Source organism: Eptesicus fuscus, chromosome 10 (genome assembly GCF_027574615.1).
Source record: "Eptesicus fuscus isolate TK198812 chromosome 10, DD_ASM_mEF_20220401, whole genome shotgun sequence".
Taxonomy (NCBI): Eukaryota; Metazoa; Chordata; class Mammalia; order Chiroptera; family Vespertilionidae; genus Eptesicus; species Eptesicus fuscus.
In genome coordinates this window covers 42,105,664-42,121,582 of record NC_072482.1, presented here as the reverse complement: position 1 = coordinate 42,121,582, position 15,919 = coordinate 42,105,664, and the positions used below count along the sequence as shown (strand labels likewise).

Here is a 15,919-nt window from a genome sequence, read left to right as displayed (position 1 = left end):
ACGCAGCGCGGAGAGCTGGGGAGACGCGGCGCGGCGGCGCTGGCGGCGGAGGCGGCGGGCGGGCACTGGCTCCTGGGGCCACTGGCGACGGGCGCACGGACCACGGAGCTGAGGGCCGGGGCTGGGCCGGGGCTGGAGGTATCGCGCCCGGGGCACCGGGTCCCACGCGCGGCCGCACACACCCACCCGGCGCGGCTTCCCTCGGTGGCCCAGGCTCGGCTCATCCTGCGGCGGGCGGCGCCGCTCCTGGGGCGGGGTGAGTACCCGCGGCTGGGCCGGGCCCCCTCCCCCTTGCAGGGCCCACGGGGACCAGGAAGGATAATCCTGGGGCGCGGAGAAGGGGCAGTGGCCGGGTGACAGCGCCGCGGCGCTGAGGACGGCGGGGGGCTGGGCTGTCAGCCCATCTCTGCCCTGCTGACGGGAAGGGCGAGGCGCCCGGAGACTCAGGCGCCTCCGCAGAGCGGCGCGGTCCATGCAGCAGGGATTTGGGGGCGAAGGGAGGCTTCCCGGGCGGAGGGCCTCGGCCAGGCTTTGGACGCGGAGGAAGGAAAGGGAGGCGCGGGCATAACATGGCGCAACGTTAGGATAATCTCCACTGCGGCCGCGGGAGGACGAGCCCATTGCTGCAGCAGCGGGAGGAGGAGGGCAGCGGCCAGGGCTTGGGTATCCAGTTCATTTCCCGAAGCCTGCGGGCTGCACGGTGGGGAGGTGAGGGGTGGGCACCCGGGGGGCGCAGCGCCCGGGGAATAACCCCGAAGCACGCCGGTCTGGCACCTGGGGATCAGGTTGCAGGCAAAGTGCTGACTGGGGGCGCCGAAGGGGTGAGGCGACGCTGGAGGGGATGGTGGCCGGATGCTGGGGCGGGAGCCCGCGCTGGGGTTGCGCGACAGACCTACCTTTGCTCAAGACCCCCTGGACCGCGTTGCAGGAGCGGGGCGCGTTTCTGGCTCCAAGGGGTGGTACCAGGGCGGGGACGGAGAAGAGAGCCGCCGTGCGTGCGGCTGGAGGAGGCCAGGCCTGGGTGCTCCGAGGGCAGGGTCTGTAGTTTAAAGCAAGACCATTCCCCTCTCCTTTCCCGCAGAAGAGGAGGCGGTAGACGCGGCCAGAGAAGATGTCGGGCCAAACGCTCACGGACAGGATCGCCGCGGCTCAGTACAGCGTGACAGGCTCCGCTGTGGCCAGAGCGGTCTGCAAAGCCACCACTCATGAAGTGATGGGCCCCAAGAAAAAGCACCTGGACTGTAAGCATCTCTTTATATAAGTGGGACACGCGCCTGGCAGGGGCGCCCTGGATGCCGGCGGCGCGGCCTGGGCTCGCGGTCCAGAACGCTGCAGCCTTTACAACTCTCAGCGGGGCTGCCCAGCGCTGGAAATCTCCAACCCTGGAGGTGTCTGTTTCCTTGGGTCAGCCCCCCAAACCTTGTCTTTGAGCCATTCCCGCCCCCCTCCCCAACCCCCCCCACCCCCCCGCCTCTTTACCACCAAGGTCTTGGTGGAGAAAATATACATATTCATTAATGCTGTAAGATACCAAGAAATTGCACATTCTGTATTAGGCACTTTTCACCTCTTTCTTTCTTTCTCCACGCTCCCTTCCTTCTCCGGGTTAGAGGAAATCAGGGGTTGCACAGTCATAACAACAGCAGAAATAAGATGGATTTAGGGAAGGTCAAACTTGTCACCCCAGTTGTTTCTTAAACACATTTTGAACAGTTTTTAGATAATGCCATCTTTTTCGGTGTGGCTGCTGAGATTTTGGGTGTGAGTGTGGGTGGACGAGTGTGTGTTGTGTATAACCACACCGAACTGAAATAAATTCAAACTACCGAAGGAGGAAATGGCACTTGGTAGGTGATGGGGATTTCGTCTTACCCTTCCTGGCACACTGCTTTGTCCCATTCTCAGACACTGCTGGGCCGGATGACACGAGGCTGTGGTCACAAAATGGATGTGCTTTTCCAGCATTTGAGGCAGTGTGACTTTAGATGAAAACATTTAATTCATAACTTTTTTTTTTCATATTGGTTATTTGATGGGAAAAATTAGTTTGGAATCTATATATTTCTGAAACAAATGTTTTCTTCGATTGAACAGGCCATCTTTTGTTATTGAAGGGCACATAGGGACACTTAGAAAAAGCCTTTCACCTGCTTTGGGTAGTGCGGCTCCTGAACAGGCTGCATCAGAATCTATTCTGTCGTTGCCATTCGGTCTTTTGGACCTGCTTAAGATCTGTCCTGTTACGGTATTTGTTGGCAAAGGTCGGTGCTGGCATGAGAGACACAGGTACAACCATAGCCATTTCACATCTGATGTCCTTTGTCCATTTTCTGGTTTCCTTTTGCTGCAGGCCTTCCCCACTGTCTTCCATGTGCAACTGGCTGAGAAAATGGCACCAGTGTTAGGATTGACTCTAGTCCTATCAGTATAAGCTAAGCTTGATGGAACTTACAACGGACTCTGTCACGGTGTTCCAGCCTACTGAACCTGTTGTCCCATAAAAATGAATAATTTTGCTTCTAGAAGCTTGCTTGAAAGGAAAACAGCATTATTCCTTTCCTGGGGGAATTCTTAACAACATTTGTTAATTGTGGTATCATGTGTTACATATGCAGTACAGGATGAGAGAGGCCACCAGGGCTGGGGCACCTAACAGAAGTGGAAATTATAAATTCATGACCAGCTCGTTTTGCTGCAGCATGCTGAATCATTTAGCCATCTTTCCATCAGTTTCCCCAATACTGGAAGGGTGACTCATGTCTTAAAGGTATGTGTCAGTCTAGCAGATCCTCGTAATAAAAAGCTACAGTTTGTGGATTTGCTAAATGCTATGAAAATAATAGATTAGTATATCAGTACACTTCAGAAAACATTCGCAGGTTTGAGCATTTCATTAAAATATTTTCAGATAAAGACTGACTTTTCCATATCTAAATATGTCATCAGTCATCTTAATCTTTTAGATGTCAAAAAAGTTCCTTAAAATGTTTTAAGGTGGAAGGTTTTCCAGTATTTGCAGCATATGTTAGTAAGTGGGGTGATTTTGAAGATGTGGAACTTTGGGATAAGATTCCATATTTAAAGAAAGCAGCTAAAGTCAGGAATTGGTATTGAATTATTAATGTGAATAATCATATGAGCTAAACATTTATTGAGCAGTTACTGTATGCCAGGCAATGGGCTTTACATTATTTATTTGTCACTACTTAACTGGTTCAGGCAAGATAATTAACTATCACAGCTTTTACCACTGTACTTAACTGCCATCTGCGGTTTATTTAGTAAAATTCTTCGTTGGAGAGTTGGGGGAAGGAACCATATTAGCCTGAATGGTCTAACCTTGAAAATGCCAGCAAGGCTTTGTGTGAAATTGGGCCTCACAACTCATGTACTCAGTGCAGTCTCTATGAAATGCATGAAAAAACAACATTTAAATCTGTCCTCCCCCCCCCCCGCCCCTCCAAAAAAAGAGCAAAAGGCACATACTGAGAAGTATTGTTTTTGTTTTGTTTTTTACATTTTACTTTTCCACTAAGTCATGCATTATTTTCACTTACAACCAATCTTAGGAATTTGGGAAGATAGATAGCACATTACTGGTATGTCCTAATTTAAGAAAAGATGATACAGAGAATCTGAATATGCATAATATTATATTTATATGCATTGTAAGATGGCATCTTCACTCAGGATTCCTGGTGCAGTTTCTTTAAATAACAGTAAACTACCTTAGTAATTTATTCACAGGTTTTCAGTAACGTACTAGTTATAAAAGTGAGTCACACCAGTCATTAAAACATACAAACACATAACTAAGTTTCACTGTAGGCCCTGAAGTATTCTTCAATAGTTGGTGTTTTAGTTTGAAAAATAATAAATACTACTTGGGAGGAAAAGAGCATAAAATGTAGAGTTGGGGATTTGAAACAAAAAATTTATAATTTCTTGATTTGTGTATAACTTTTTAGTTTAGAGTTTAGATTGGAAGATTATAAGAATAGAATATATGGCTCTATAATATTTTTAGATACCTGGTTAATTAAATGGTCTCAAAATCTTTATAAAAAGTGTACTTAATTAAAATACTGATTTAAAAGACAATTTTTTCTCTGTAGTTTCATAGGCCAAGAAAATTATTGTTAATTATGGTGATTTATAAAACGACACTTAATGTTACATGATTTATACATTTGAAAAAATTACTTCTTATTTTAAATGAGTAGGTGGAGAGAAGGTGGAGATTTAATTTAAAAAAAAACCTCTAGAAATAAATTCTCTGATTTTTTTCCTCTTTTTCAATAACAGTATGTTTCTTAGAGGAAAAATATATTCATAAAAAGCTTTGCTATAATCAGCATCTATATATTAAATGTAAAGGATATAGATACTTCAGTGTCTACAGAGAAACTGTATATACTAGTAAACTAGTTAAGGATTATATATTTAAGGTAATTTTTGATTATGTAAAACTGTTATTCTATGCTCTACCCTACTCTAATAATGTTGCCCTGTGCCTATGACAATTAAACACCTAACGAATGTTAATTTGGCCTTAGTTTTTCTGGGTCTATCTATACATCCCCATTTCCTTTTCCTTGTAACTTTGTGTACAGATTTAATAGTACATAAAACACCCAGGACTCAGCAAGTATTTGCCTTCTTGGTTAGGAGTGTTTTACATTTCAGTTGCTTTTCCTTTTCTGTTTTGTAATTGATGGTCTTTGATGGACTAAAGGATAGCTCGAGTCAAATAATAAAGTAACAAGATCCAATAGGGTACCCAGTACCTACCCAAATGTTGTGTTCTTATTTGCAATTTCTATATTTAAACTTAGACGTTACTATTAACATCCAGCCAAACCTTATGAAAAGCCAAATTGGTTATCAGTAATCCTATTTTTTTTTTTTTGTATTTTAAACCTCTTGAGGGTTTTTAATAATGAGTTTATCCCACATAATAGGCAAGTGATTCAAGTTCTGAATATTATGTTTGAGATCTTTTCATTTTTAAGTGATTCTTTTCCTCCCATATTAAGAAAAAATATGACTGTATTTCTTTTAAGAATATCTGATAAAGGGTAGGTCATATCTGATAAAATATGGTCAACATTTTGATTCAAGGCAAATATTGGCAAATTACCACAAAATTCCTGCTGCCTTAATTCTGTTCATAAAATATCTGTTACTAAGTAAGAAATTTTCTGAGTAAACATAAATTTTAAACCTAAAAGTTTATTTGCAGAAGCTTATAAAATATATTTTAATTTATAGAACTCCTAATTCAGTTAATACCATATCTATATTTGTTATAACTTATAGAGATTTCTATAGTGCTACGATCCAAAAAAGTAAGCAAAGTTTATTGAATAAAATTAATTGGAACAATATATAAAAGTTTACTGAACACTTGCTATAAATATATTTTACTTTGATTCCATTTATTCTCATTTAACTATTTATTATTGTCTAAATATCCCCTTCATTTTCCTATGTCAAGACACACTATTTCTTCTTGATTTCTCCAGAAGACCCAGCCCATGAGTGGTATACCAGTAAAACACTCTGAATTATTTTTTAGGCAGCCAAGAAGGGATGAAGAAAATATACTTCCAAACAGCGTTTCAGAAATCAGAAATCCAACGGGTCCAATCTGCCTGGTCCTGTGATGTTTCTCAGATGATGCTCAGCATCCCAGGAGGAAACAAAAGAGAGCATGTGAGATTTAGGGGTTGGCAGGAGCCAGGGAGGAAAAAGAGGTGCCAAGAGTCAGGCAGTAGTAGGGAACCTGCTTCAGAAATGACTTAAAGTAACTCCGAAGGCTTTGTAACCAGCTAGTGGAAAAATTGGGATTTCTTTCTGGATCTTTTCACTTCCTCATTTTCAGAGAAAATTTTTTAAACGTCAAATATATTTGGATCCCTTTTAATATTTTTTCCTCTTTGGCAATCAATGTGGTTAGTAGATATCTTCTTAAAACCAGTATAAAGTTGGTAACTCAAGTTGATGTTTTAAAAGTTGCCCTAGTGGTTTAAAAAATTGTATACATGGAAAAATACATAAAAATTACATATGTAGTAGGTACATTTGTATCTTAGTTTCAGTATTAGCTTGCAGCATTTTAGATTAAAATCTCAATTTTGGGTACATTGCCATATTAGCTTTAATGTTTAATAAATGGTCACTGAAGTCTTATTTGTAATTTAATCTGGGCACTTAGTTGCCATAGATCTCTCTCTTAGCTTTTCACAAATAAATATCTTACCTCCTCTCTTCAAATTGATCGATGCTAGGATAGAGTGTTCTTTGGAGCTTATCTGGGTTTCAATAACTTGGTAAAGAAGGTCAGAAGTGATATACAACCCTGCTCCCTCAGGGCCGAGGACGCTTTCTTTATACAGAGTCTTAGGTTAGTTGACTCAGCTCCTGAGCCTGCAGCTCCTGAGAGAGCCTGCAAATATAATCCTGGTGTAGTTAACTAATTTGAAAAGCCACATTTCTTGCCATTAAAAAACATTGTAAATTCCTTTTTCTTTGTGGAGAAATATATTGTTTGCTTGTGAAGGGAAATGTTGACTGTTTTTTCTTAAGTGTTTATGTAATGTGCTCACTCGTTTGTTTCTCATGAAGGGGGTTGGGAGGGGGGGGGATAGTTGAATGGCATCCCGGTGTCAAATGTGTGATGACCTGAAGTAAGAAATGATGGAGTCTTCCTTAGAGCACAAACCAGAGAGGGAACTGTACCCTGAAGCCTTCACCCTTCCATGTGTGTCCATAAGGTTTTTCTCTTAGGCATTTAAAAAATATATTTTTATTTATTTTAGAGAGAGAGGAAAGGACAAGGAGAGAGAGAGAGAGACATTGGTTGGTTGCCTTCAGTTGAACCCACAAACTGGGTATGTGCCCTGATGGGGATTCAAATTGGTGATGTTTCAGTGTATGGGACGATGCTCAACCAACTGAGCCACACTGGCCAGGGCTCTCGCATGCATTTTTATGGAGGACCTAATATCTTCTGAGGGATTTTGTCATGAGCCATTCCTGGCTGCTCAGGAAAGAGAGAAGCGGGATCTGGGCCTGCTTTGTGTGGTTTTGTTTTTTGGCCTTGATTATTTTCCTAGAGTTGGCACTTTTATTTTCTATTATAATTCTCCTTCTTCCTACATCATTTATTCTCTTTGTCATCAGTATGTTAACCTCTCTTTCTATCTCTCTTATAAATATGTTCAAGTATCTCAATTTAAAACAAGCAAAACCACCTACACACAACTCTCCTTGGACTCTGTGGCCTCTGGCATCCTTGCTTTTCTGTCACGACCAAACTTCTTGAAACAATAACTCGCCATTCCAAAGAAAACAAACCCAACTCTACTCCTTTGGATGTTCTGTGTCTTTGATTGGCTTAATTCATGCATGAAAAATTGGAATTGCTATTAGGAACTAGGCATTACACAAGCCATGAACCTGAGAGTTATCCCTCATCTCTCAAATCCAGTGGGTGATTAATTATTAAAAACTCTCTGCAATCTCGTTATTTAGCTGTCTTCTGCCTTGGTTTAGATCATTAATAAACCTCAACTGTAAAATGAAAATTAATAATAGTACTGACCTCACTTTTGGTGAGGAACAAATGAAATAATGCATGTAGAACCCCTAGCCCAGAGTTTAACACATGAATGTGGAAAGAACATCGGTTATTACTCCTCCTCCTCCCGCTAACCATTACTAGTATAATTGTTGTTGTTGCTACTACTAGCACTATTACTGCTACTACCACCACCATAGCAACTGATATATACAATCCGTAGTGGTTTGCCCTTACTACTTCTCCAGGCTTGCTCTATGCCCCCTCTTTTCAGTTGCTTCAGTTTGTACTTTAACTTCAACTTTCCCCTTTGATAATTTGGAAGCTATATATATTATTTCTGTTTTTTTAGTGATTACCCTTAAGATTTTAATATGCATACTTAAAGACAAAAGTAGGTCAATATGTCTTTTTTCCTCCCAAACAAAACAAATTTAGAAACTTTTAACTCCAATCACCCCCTTTTTACTTACATGCTATAACTGTCCAGTGTTTTAATTTCATCATAGTTTTAAACTTCAAAGCTAGATATTATTATTCAATACAGGCAGTGTTTATTTAAATATATCCACCTTGACTTCTTTGGTCACCATTCCTTCATTATGTCTAAGATTTTCTTATTTTTACTTTCTTTTTTTAAAAAAATATTTTTCAATTATAGTTGACATACAATATTATATTCATTTCAAGTGTAGAGCGTAGTGATTAGACATTTATACACCTTGGGAAGTAAGCACCCCAATAAGTCTAGTACCCATGTGGCACCATACAGTTAATATAATATCATTGACTATATTCCCTGTGCTGCACTTTACATCCCAGGGACTATTTTTATGACTGGCAATTTGTACTTCTTAATCCCTTTCACCCATATTCTCTAAGCCCCTTCCATCTAGTGACTGCTGATTTGTTCTCTGTATCTATAAGTTTGTATAGTTTGTTCATTAATTTTGTTTTTGAGATTCCACATATAAGTGAAATCATATGATGTTTGTCTTTCTTTGTTTGACTTATTTCACTTAGCATAATACCCTCTGGGTCCATCCATGTTGTCACAGATGGTAAGATTTCATTCTTTTGTATGGCCAAGTAATATTATATTGTATATATGTACCACTGCTTTTTTATCCATTCATTTATTGATGGACACATAGGTTGTTTCCCTATCTTGGCTATTATAAATAGTGCCGTAGTAACCATAGGGGTGCATATATCTTTGCAGATCAGTGTTTTGTATTTCTTCAGATAAATACCCATAAGAGGAATTGCTGGGTGACATAATAGTTCTATTTTTAATTATTTGAGGAACCTCCATATTGATCTTCATAGTGGCTGCACCAATTTACAATTCCAACAGTACATAAGAGTTCCCTTTTCTCCACATCCTCACCAACACTTGTTGTTTGCTGATTTATTGATGATAGCCCTTCTGACAGGTGTGAGGTGATATCTCATTGTGGTTTTAACTTGATTTCCCTGATTCTTAGTAATGTTGAGCATCTTTGCATATGTCTGTTGGCCATTTGTATGTCCTCTTCGGAGAAATGTCTATTCAGGTCTTCTGCCCATTTTTAATTGGATTATATTTTTTAAATGTTGAGTTGTATGAGTTCTTTTTAAATTTTGGCTATTAACCCCTTATCAGATGTATCATTGGCAAATATCTTCTCCATTCAGTAGCTTGTCTTTCTGTTTTGTTGATGGTTTTGTTCACTGTGCAAAAACATTTTAGTTTGATGTAGTCCATTTGTTTATTTTTATGCTTTGTTTCCCTTGCCTGAGGAGACATATAAAAAAATATTACTAAGAGTGATGTCAAAGACTTTATTACCCATGTTTTCTTCTAGGGGTTTTATGATTCCAGGTCTTATATTTAAGTCTTTAATCTATTTTGCGTTTATTTTTATATAGGGTTAGTTTGTCTGTATATACAGTTTTATATTGGCAGTTATTTTCTCTTTGAGAATAGTATTTAACTCTTGGTTTCCATTATTGTTCTTAAGAAGTCAACTATTAGTCTATCTGACTTTAGGTGATCTCTTTGTTTTTGTGGCTGCTTTTAAAATCTGTTTGCCTTGTCCTTCTGTAGTGTATGTGTGTTTAGATGTAACCTTCTTTTTATTTATCCTATTTGGAACTTGTTGGATTCCCTGAATCTGAGAATTCATGTCTCTCATCAGTTCTGGAAAATTCTCAGCATTTCAGTTACCATTAATTGTTGCCTACACTCATTCTTTTTTCTCTTGTTCAAATATGATTATACATATGCTAGACTTCCTCATTATAACCTTATGTTTCTAGATATACCTTTCATAGTTTCTATTTCCTTCCCTGTTTAGCCTGCTTTGTTTTTCAGATATCTTCCAGATCATTAATTCTCTCTTTAGCTATGTCTTTTTTGCTTTTATTCCTCCTTAGTTTTTAATATTATTTATTAACTTTTTTCATTTTTAAAGTTTTTCAATTGTGTTTTTTATAACATACATTTCTTGCTCACATGTTTGAGTTCCTCTTTTATTTCTTTACCATTTTGAGTACAATTCATTTTATATCTCATAGACTCATTACATGAAGTTCTATTTCTGCTATTATTTTTGCCTAATCCTCACTCAAGATTTGTTTCCTCATGTGTTTTGTAATTTTGGACTCTTAAATCATGTTGGTTAGGACTTCATCTGTGGGAATCCTGATGCCTAGGATCACCTCTAGAGAATTTATATTTGCTTCTGCGAAGTCTCACAGTGCTACCACCTTGGGAGCATCTTAAGTTGATTTCTGCTATTGGAGTTTCTGAACTAGTACAAGTCTAGGTTGATATTTAGAAAATCAAAAAAGCTCAGAAGACCTTCCCTCCTCCCTCCAAAATCATTTGGCAGCAAAATTTGACCTGATAATAGCCATTATATTACATGCCATGAATTTTCATGTGTTGAGCTACAGAAATATGCTCATATTATGTGTGTTGTCCAGATTGTACTGGGTGTTACTTAATATATGGTGTACTTTAGTATGTATCATATTATTTTTGTAAAATCTGAAAAATCTTAAATTCTGAAACATATATGGCTCTGAGGATCTCCTGCTAGAGGAGTATGAATCTGTAGTCTACATTTGAATCATAGTCTTGGACAGAGGGAAACTATGGTTATTCTTTTTCTTCATCTACCCAGAACCTAAGCTGGGTGGGATAAGTTTTTCTGTTTTCTTCTTTGCTGGAAGGTGTTCTTTTAGTTTTTGTTTTTCTTCTAATATTACTAAGGGAGTAACTCTATGAGAATTCTAGATTTATATGGAGATCTTAGTTCCAGCTAGCCTCCTTCCTTATTCCCAAAGACCTTGTACCTGTTCCCCACAGGGCTCTTAAAATCTAAGCCTCTATCCACTCACATTAACACATGACCTCAGGGAGCCTTCTCTTCAGTATCAGTTTACCATGTGGTTTTCTGCATCTTTTTTTTTTTTCAGCCCTGAGGATTGCTTTTCTTCTGCATTTACCCAAATGGTTGGAAGGATGCTTGTATTATTTATCTGGATTATCAGGTGTTTGGTGGTTTTTTTTTTTTACAGTCTACCTGTATGCTAGAAATGGAACCAACCTGTTTTCCTATCCTCTATTCTCCACCAATCCCCACCCCCAACACAAACACCACAGTCCTTTCCTGAGCCACTTTGAAATTCAGTAGTTACACTGTACTCTGTACCTCTGGGGCCTTTGCACATGCTCTTTCTGTGTTTAATACATTTTTAAAATCTCATTTCTAAAACCTACATTAGTCATTCTTTTTCAGTGCTTATATCCCTGTACATATATCCTTGTCATATCACTCCAAAAGCAGTGGGAGGATTCTGTTCCATGGTTTCTTTCTTTCTCTGGTCTGCAGTTGAGGCTGCCTTATCCCTAACACCAGACATAGCATGGGAGCAGGTTTTAGTAAACATTTGCTAAATGATATTTTTATTACACATTTCCTATTTCCCAAATTTTAGGCCCTTTTTTCCTTATTTCTATTTTAAAATTTTACCTTTACTTGCTAACCTTTCAGAAGAACAAGGAGTTACAACTTGATCCATTTTCTCTTCAGGTTATGGATAAAAGTCTAGTATCAGAGGAAAGCAAACAAATAAAGGAAACAGTAAATTGCCAATGTGGATAGTTAATGTTTATTTCCTAACAGTCTCTCAACAATTGCATTTTTATAATAAGATAAAAACTTAATTGGGGGAAAGTATATTCTTAATAAGAAGAGTTTTTGGCTATTATTGAAAGCATACGTGTTCTTGTCTTGGTGTATGCATATCATCAATGATTAGATAGTAGATGATTAGGTGTTAGTATCAGAAAATTCTTTGCTAGCATTTTGTGTGTGTGTGCGTGTGTGTGTGTATGTGTGTGTGCGCGCGCGCGCGCGCGTACATTTGCTTTATTTTGTTCTGAGTTGGATACCTTTGTGTAACATTGCTTTTTAGTTTCCATTTTATATTTCATGAATACATACATTATGAATAGTAAGGATAGTTACAGAAGAAAAGCATTATTTCACAAGTAGCTACATACTCTTAATTTCACCGAAATCATATTATTCACTGAATCTATCGTGATATTACTCATTAACATAATAATATTACCATTAACTTTAGGATTTTAGAAAAGCAGTGAGGAAAGGAGACAAGCTTAAGCTAAAACCTTGGATTGTTCTGCCTTTGTAAAGAGAGCAATAAATGTTGGCATATTTAATTTAGTTTTTAGCGACCTGTTTGGAAAGATTAGAAATTACTTTCAGTGTTGAGGCTTGCAGTGGCTTATTTAGCACAAGCCCATTATTTATTCATTTAACAAATATTTGGGTATTTACGAAATGCCAGGAATTGTTCCAGGAGGCAGCAACACCATGGTGAACAAGACACACACAGCTTTTGGCATCAGAGAGCTTGGGACTTAGTAGGGGAGGCCGAAAATGAAAGAAGTAATTACAGGTGGTTAAAAAGGGACTACGTTTTAGCAGGGAAGGCAAAGACTACAGTGGAGGTCCATTACAGAGGCAGTGATGTTTAAGCTCAGACTTGAAGAATGAGTGGGATTTCCTTAGGTGAGGACAAGGACTGCTGCATTATCTTATCTAGGAAGAGGCTCAGGGTGAGCAAGGCACATTTTAGGAATTTAAAGAACTTAAGGGTTGCTGCAAAACTGAGTTGAAGAGGACTGAAAATGTTAATAGATGAGACCTGAGTTGTGAACAGGGGCCAGAACATGGGCTGGGGCCAGGAGGATCTTCTAGGCTGGAGAGAATCTTAGAAATTGTCCAACCTCTTCATTTTTATAGATGAGGAAGCTGAATCCCAAAGAGGCAAAATCACACATTCTACATGTGTCAGTATTGAATAGTATTGGATAATTCTTACCTGCCTTCAGCAGATGTCCTAATGGGCCATTGCTTTGTTCACCTAGGTCTGATTGCTATATATGCCAGAAAATAGCCTCTGTGTAGGTCATGTGGGAAATGTAAAAATATTTAAACATAGATAGATAGTGTATATGTGTATATGTGTATATTCACATGTACATATATATCCATACATATATATATATACACATAGACACACACACATGCACACACATATAGATACACAAACACATACATTTTAACCGTCTGATTTAAAATTCACCATAAATACAAATATAGCCCAGGGCACTTCTGACACAGTGCACAGCATATATTAGTCCCCGACGGTGTTCCAGGACTAGTCCTGTTAGTCTGACCTCATTTTATCTTTTCCCTCTTCTTGTCTGTTGCTTGCTTCTTGGGTCATGGTTTTGACACAGGAGAATGCTACTTATGCCATTGGTGACAGTGAAGACTAAAAAGATTACAGACTTGTAGTTAAAAGTCTTCCAAAAAACTATGTATGAAAGCAAACTTCAATTTAAAGGCCATTTAGTTTGGTCTTATTATTGTGGTGACATAATTTATAACACTTGTTAACTATCCATCACTGAAATTATAGAATTTTATAAATTAGACTTAACTATTAAAAATCCAAAACAAACAAACAAAAATAACCCCCCAAAATCACCATATACATTAAGTATATCTAAGTATGTTCTTCCCATACTTCACTGGATTTGTTTTTAGTCTGAAACACCAAAGAAAAAACTAAAGTTATTGAAGTTTATGTTAAGTAAATATCCAAGTGAAGAACTTTACCTTTCTCCTATTCTCTGTAAAACCAGTTGTTTTCACATCACCGTGCACTGTAATTCTTTTCCTCAAGATAAATATTAAAACCATGTCAGAAGAGAGCCTATTGATTCTTCCTTAAGGGCTGAAATAAAATTTAAAAAAATTCCTATAATCTCACCATCTACTTGATTAATGTCAAATTGTACAGCTTACAAAACCCTCCATCATCTAGATAAATAATTCTGTTAGACCCAGGATTAATGAAATTTTGTTATTTTTGTCTCCCTGACCCAACAGGATTGCAGTGTATTCATGTTTTTCTGGCATCTTCCATAAGTACTTTAACACTTATCATTCTGGTTTCGTCTACCTTTGAATGAGCATGACCTTAGCCATGGAAGGTGGGAGGTTCCATGGAGGGCTGATTTGAGTCTGCGCTAATGAACAGGCTGAACTGACTATTTAACACCTGCATCTCCTCCTTGCTTTGTGGTTCTCTACTTGTTCTTTTTTCCCTACAAGAATACAAGAATTCTCATCATGGTTTCAAAGAAGCCACTTCATTTTTAGTTGCACTTTATTGCATTTTGTGAAGAACTGTGTGCTATGGTAGCATTACTCTGTCAAGAATGTTCTATAAACGTATCTCAGTAGAATGGAGATTTGACTTTGGTTCTTCTGAGGGATTATGCTAATAATTTCCCTTAGTGTGCTGTGGACTCAGACAGAAGTGCTTCTTTAATTGAGTTCAGCATTACTTGTTCAGATGGAAAAATAAGAGTACAAATTGGGCATTCATTTGGGAGGGCATATTGGCAGTCTTAATCAAAACTTTTGAAAGTCCTTTGATCCAGCAATTTGACTGCTGTAAGTTTATCTCAGATAAATGAAAGGAAGAATAGAAAAAAACATGCATTCAAGGGTGCCTGTTGCAGCAATGTATTATAGGAACACAAAATTGAATACACCTAAATACTTAAAAAGTGATGGTGTATCCAAACAATATAATAGTGGGCAACTTTGAAAAATGAGATTCTTAAAGTATATTTGACTTGGGAAGATAATTAATGATATATGATCTGGTTTTCATTTTTTAAAAGTATGTATATGCCTGTACTATATAGTTTAGTACAATATATTTCAAAATATTTTCTGAGGGTTTAAGGATTTTTACTTTCCACCTTATATACCTTATACTAGTATACCCACATTGATCATGACCACTTTGATTAGGGGGTTACAGGAATGTAGGTCAAACTAGTTTGAGCACAGAGAGGATCACTTTGGCCCTTGTCACCAATCTGAGAGAAAGGCAGGGAGGAAGCTGGGCCTCTCTGGTCCTTGTTCAAGATCCCCGTCCACCTCCTGTTTCTCTTGCCTCTACTTCACACAATAGTGGAGCATCTGCTTCGTTCTCAAGCTCTTTCTCAGTGCATCTGGAAACACGGTGGGCTGAAGCTCCCAGGCTCACATCACCGCGCCTCACCCAGAGAAAGAGACTCTCTCCCTACTGCTAGAGTTTTACAAAATCAGAGGGAAGAATTCTGATTTGCTTTGCTCAGGGCATGGTTTGCCCATGTGAGTATGTGGCATCCTATATAATAAAAGGCTAATATGCAAATTGTCCCCTCAACTGGGAGTTCCACCAGGAGTTCAACAGGGAGTTTGACCAGAAGTCGGGGTGGCTGGCCAATAGCCCGTGGCCCCTCCCCCAGCCGGCCCCACCCCCAATCGCCCCCCCCTCCAACCCTGATCAGGGGCAGGACCAGCTGGCTAACTACCTGCAGCCCCTCTCCCTAGCCGGACCCCACCTGTGCACGAATTTGTGCACCGGGCCTCTAGTGATACTATAATTGTCACTCTCAACCAGAACTCCTTAATTGGAAATTCCAAGAGATAGTGGCCTGAAACAATTTTATTTTTTTCTCACATCACAGACTTCTGTGGGCAGCATGTTCCATCTAGGGATTCTATCCCCTAAGGTTTCAGAGTGCTCCACTGGATTCTGTGCATCTTTCTAACCGAGAAAGGCAGATAGAAAGAGGAGTAAGGTCCAGGCCTGCACAACGTTTCACCTGTATTCCATTAGCAAGAGCTCAGTGGCCTCGCCAAAATGTAGGGGAAGGTCTAGCTGTGAGTCCAGAAGGGGAAGGAAATG

General features: G+C 39.2%; 1 protein-coding gene across 25 annotated transcripts in view; it reads left to right on the top strand.

Moving 5' to 3' along the window:
- The first annotated feature begins 1,111 nt into the window (after positions 1–1,111).
- SNAP91 (synaptosome associated protein 91) overlaps positions 1,112–15,919 on the top strand; it is a 123,939-nt gene continuing 109,131 nt past the window's right edge. For all 25 annotated transcript variants that reach the window (XM_054721867.1, XM_054721866.1, XM_054721863.1 and 22 more), the window contains exon 1: positions 1,112–1,241. In XM_054721867.1, coding sequence (XP_054577842.1) covers positions 1,112–1,241 — 130 coding nt within the window. The remainder of the gene's footprint in view (positions 1,242–15,919) is intronic.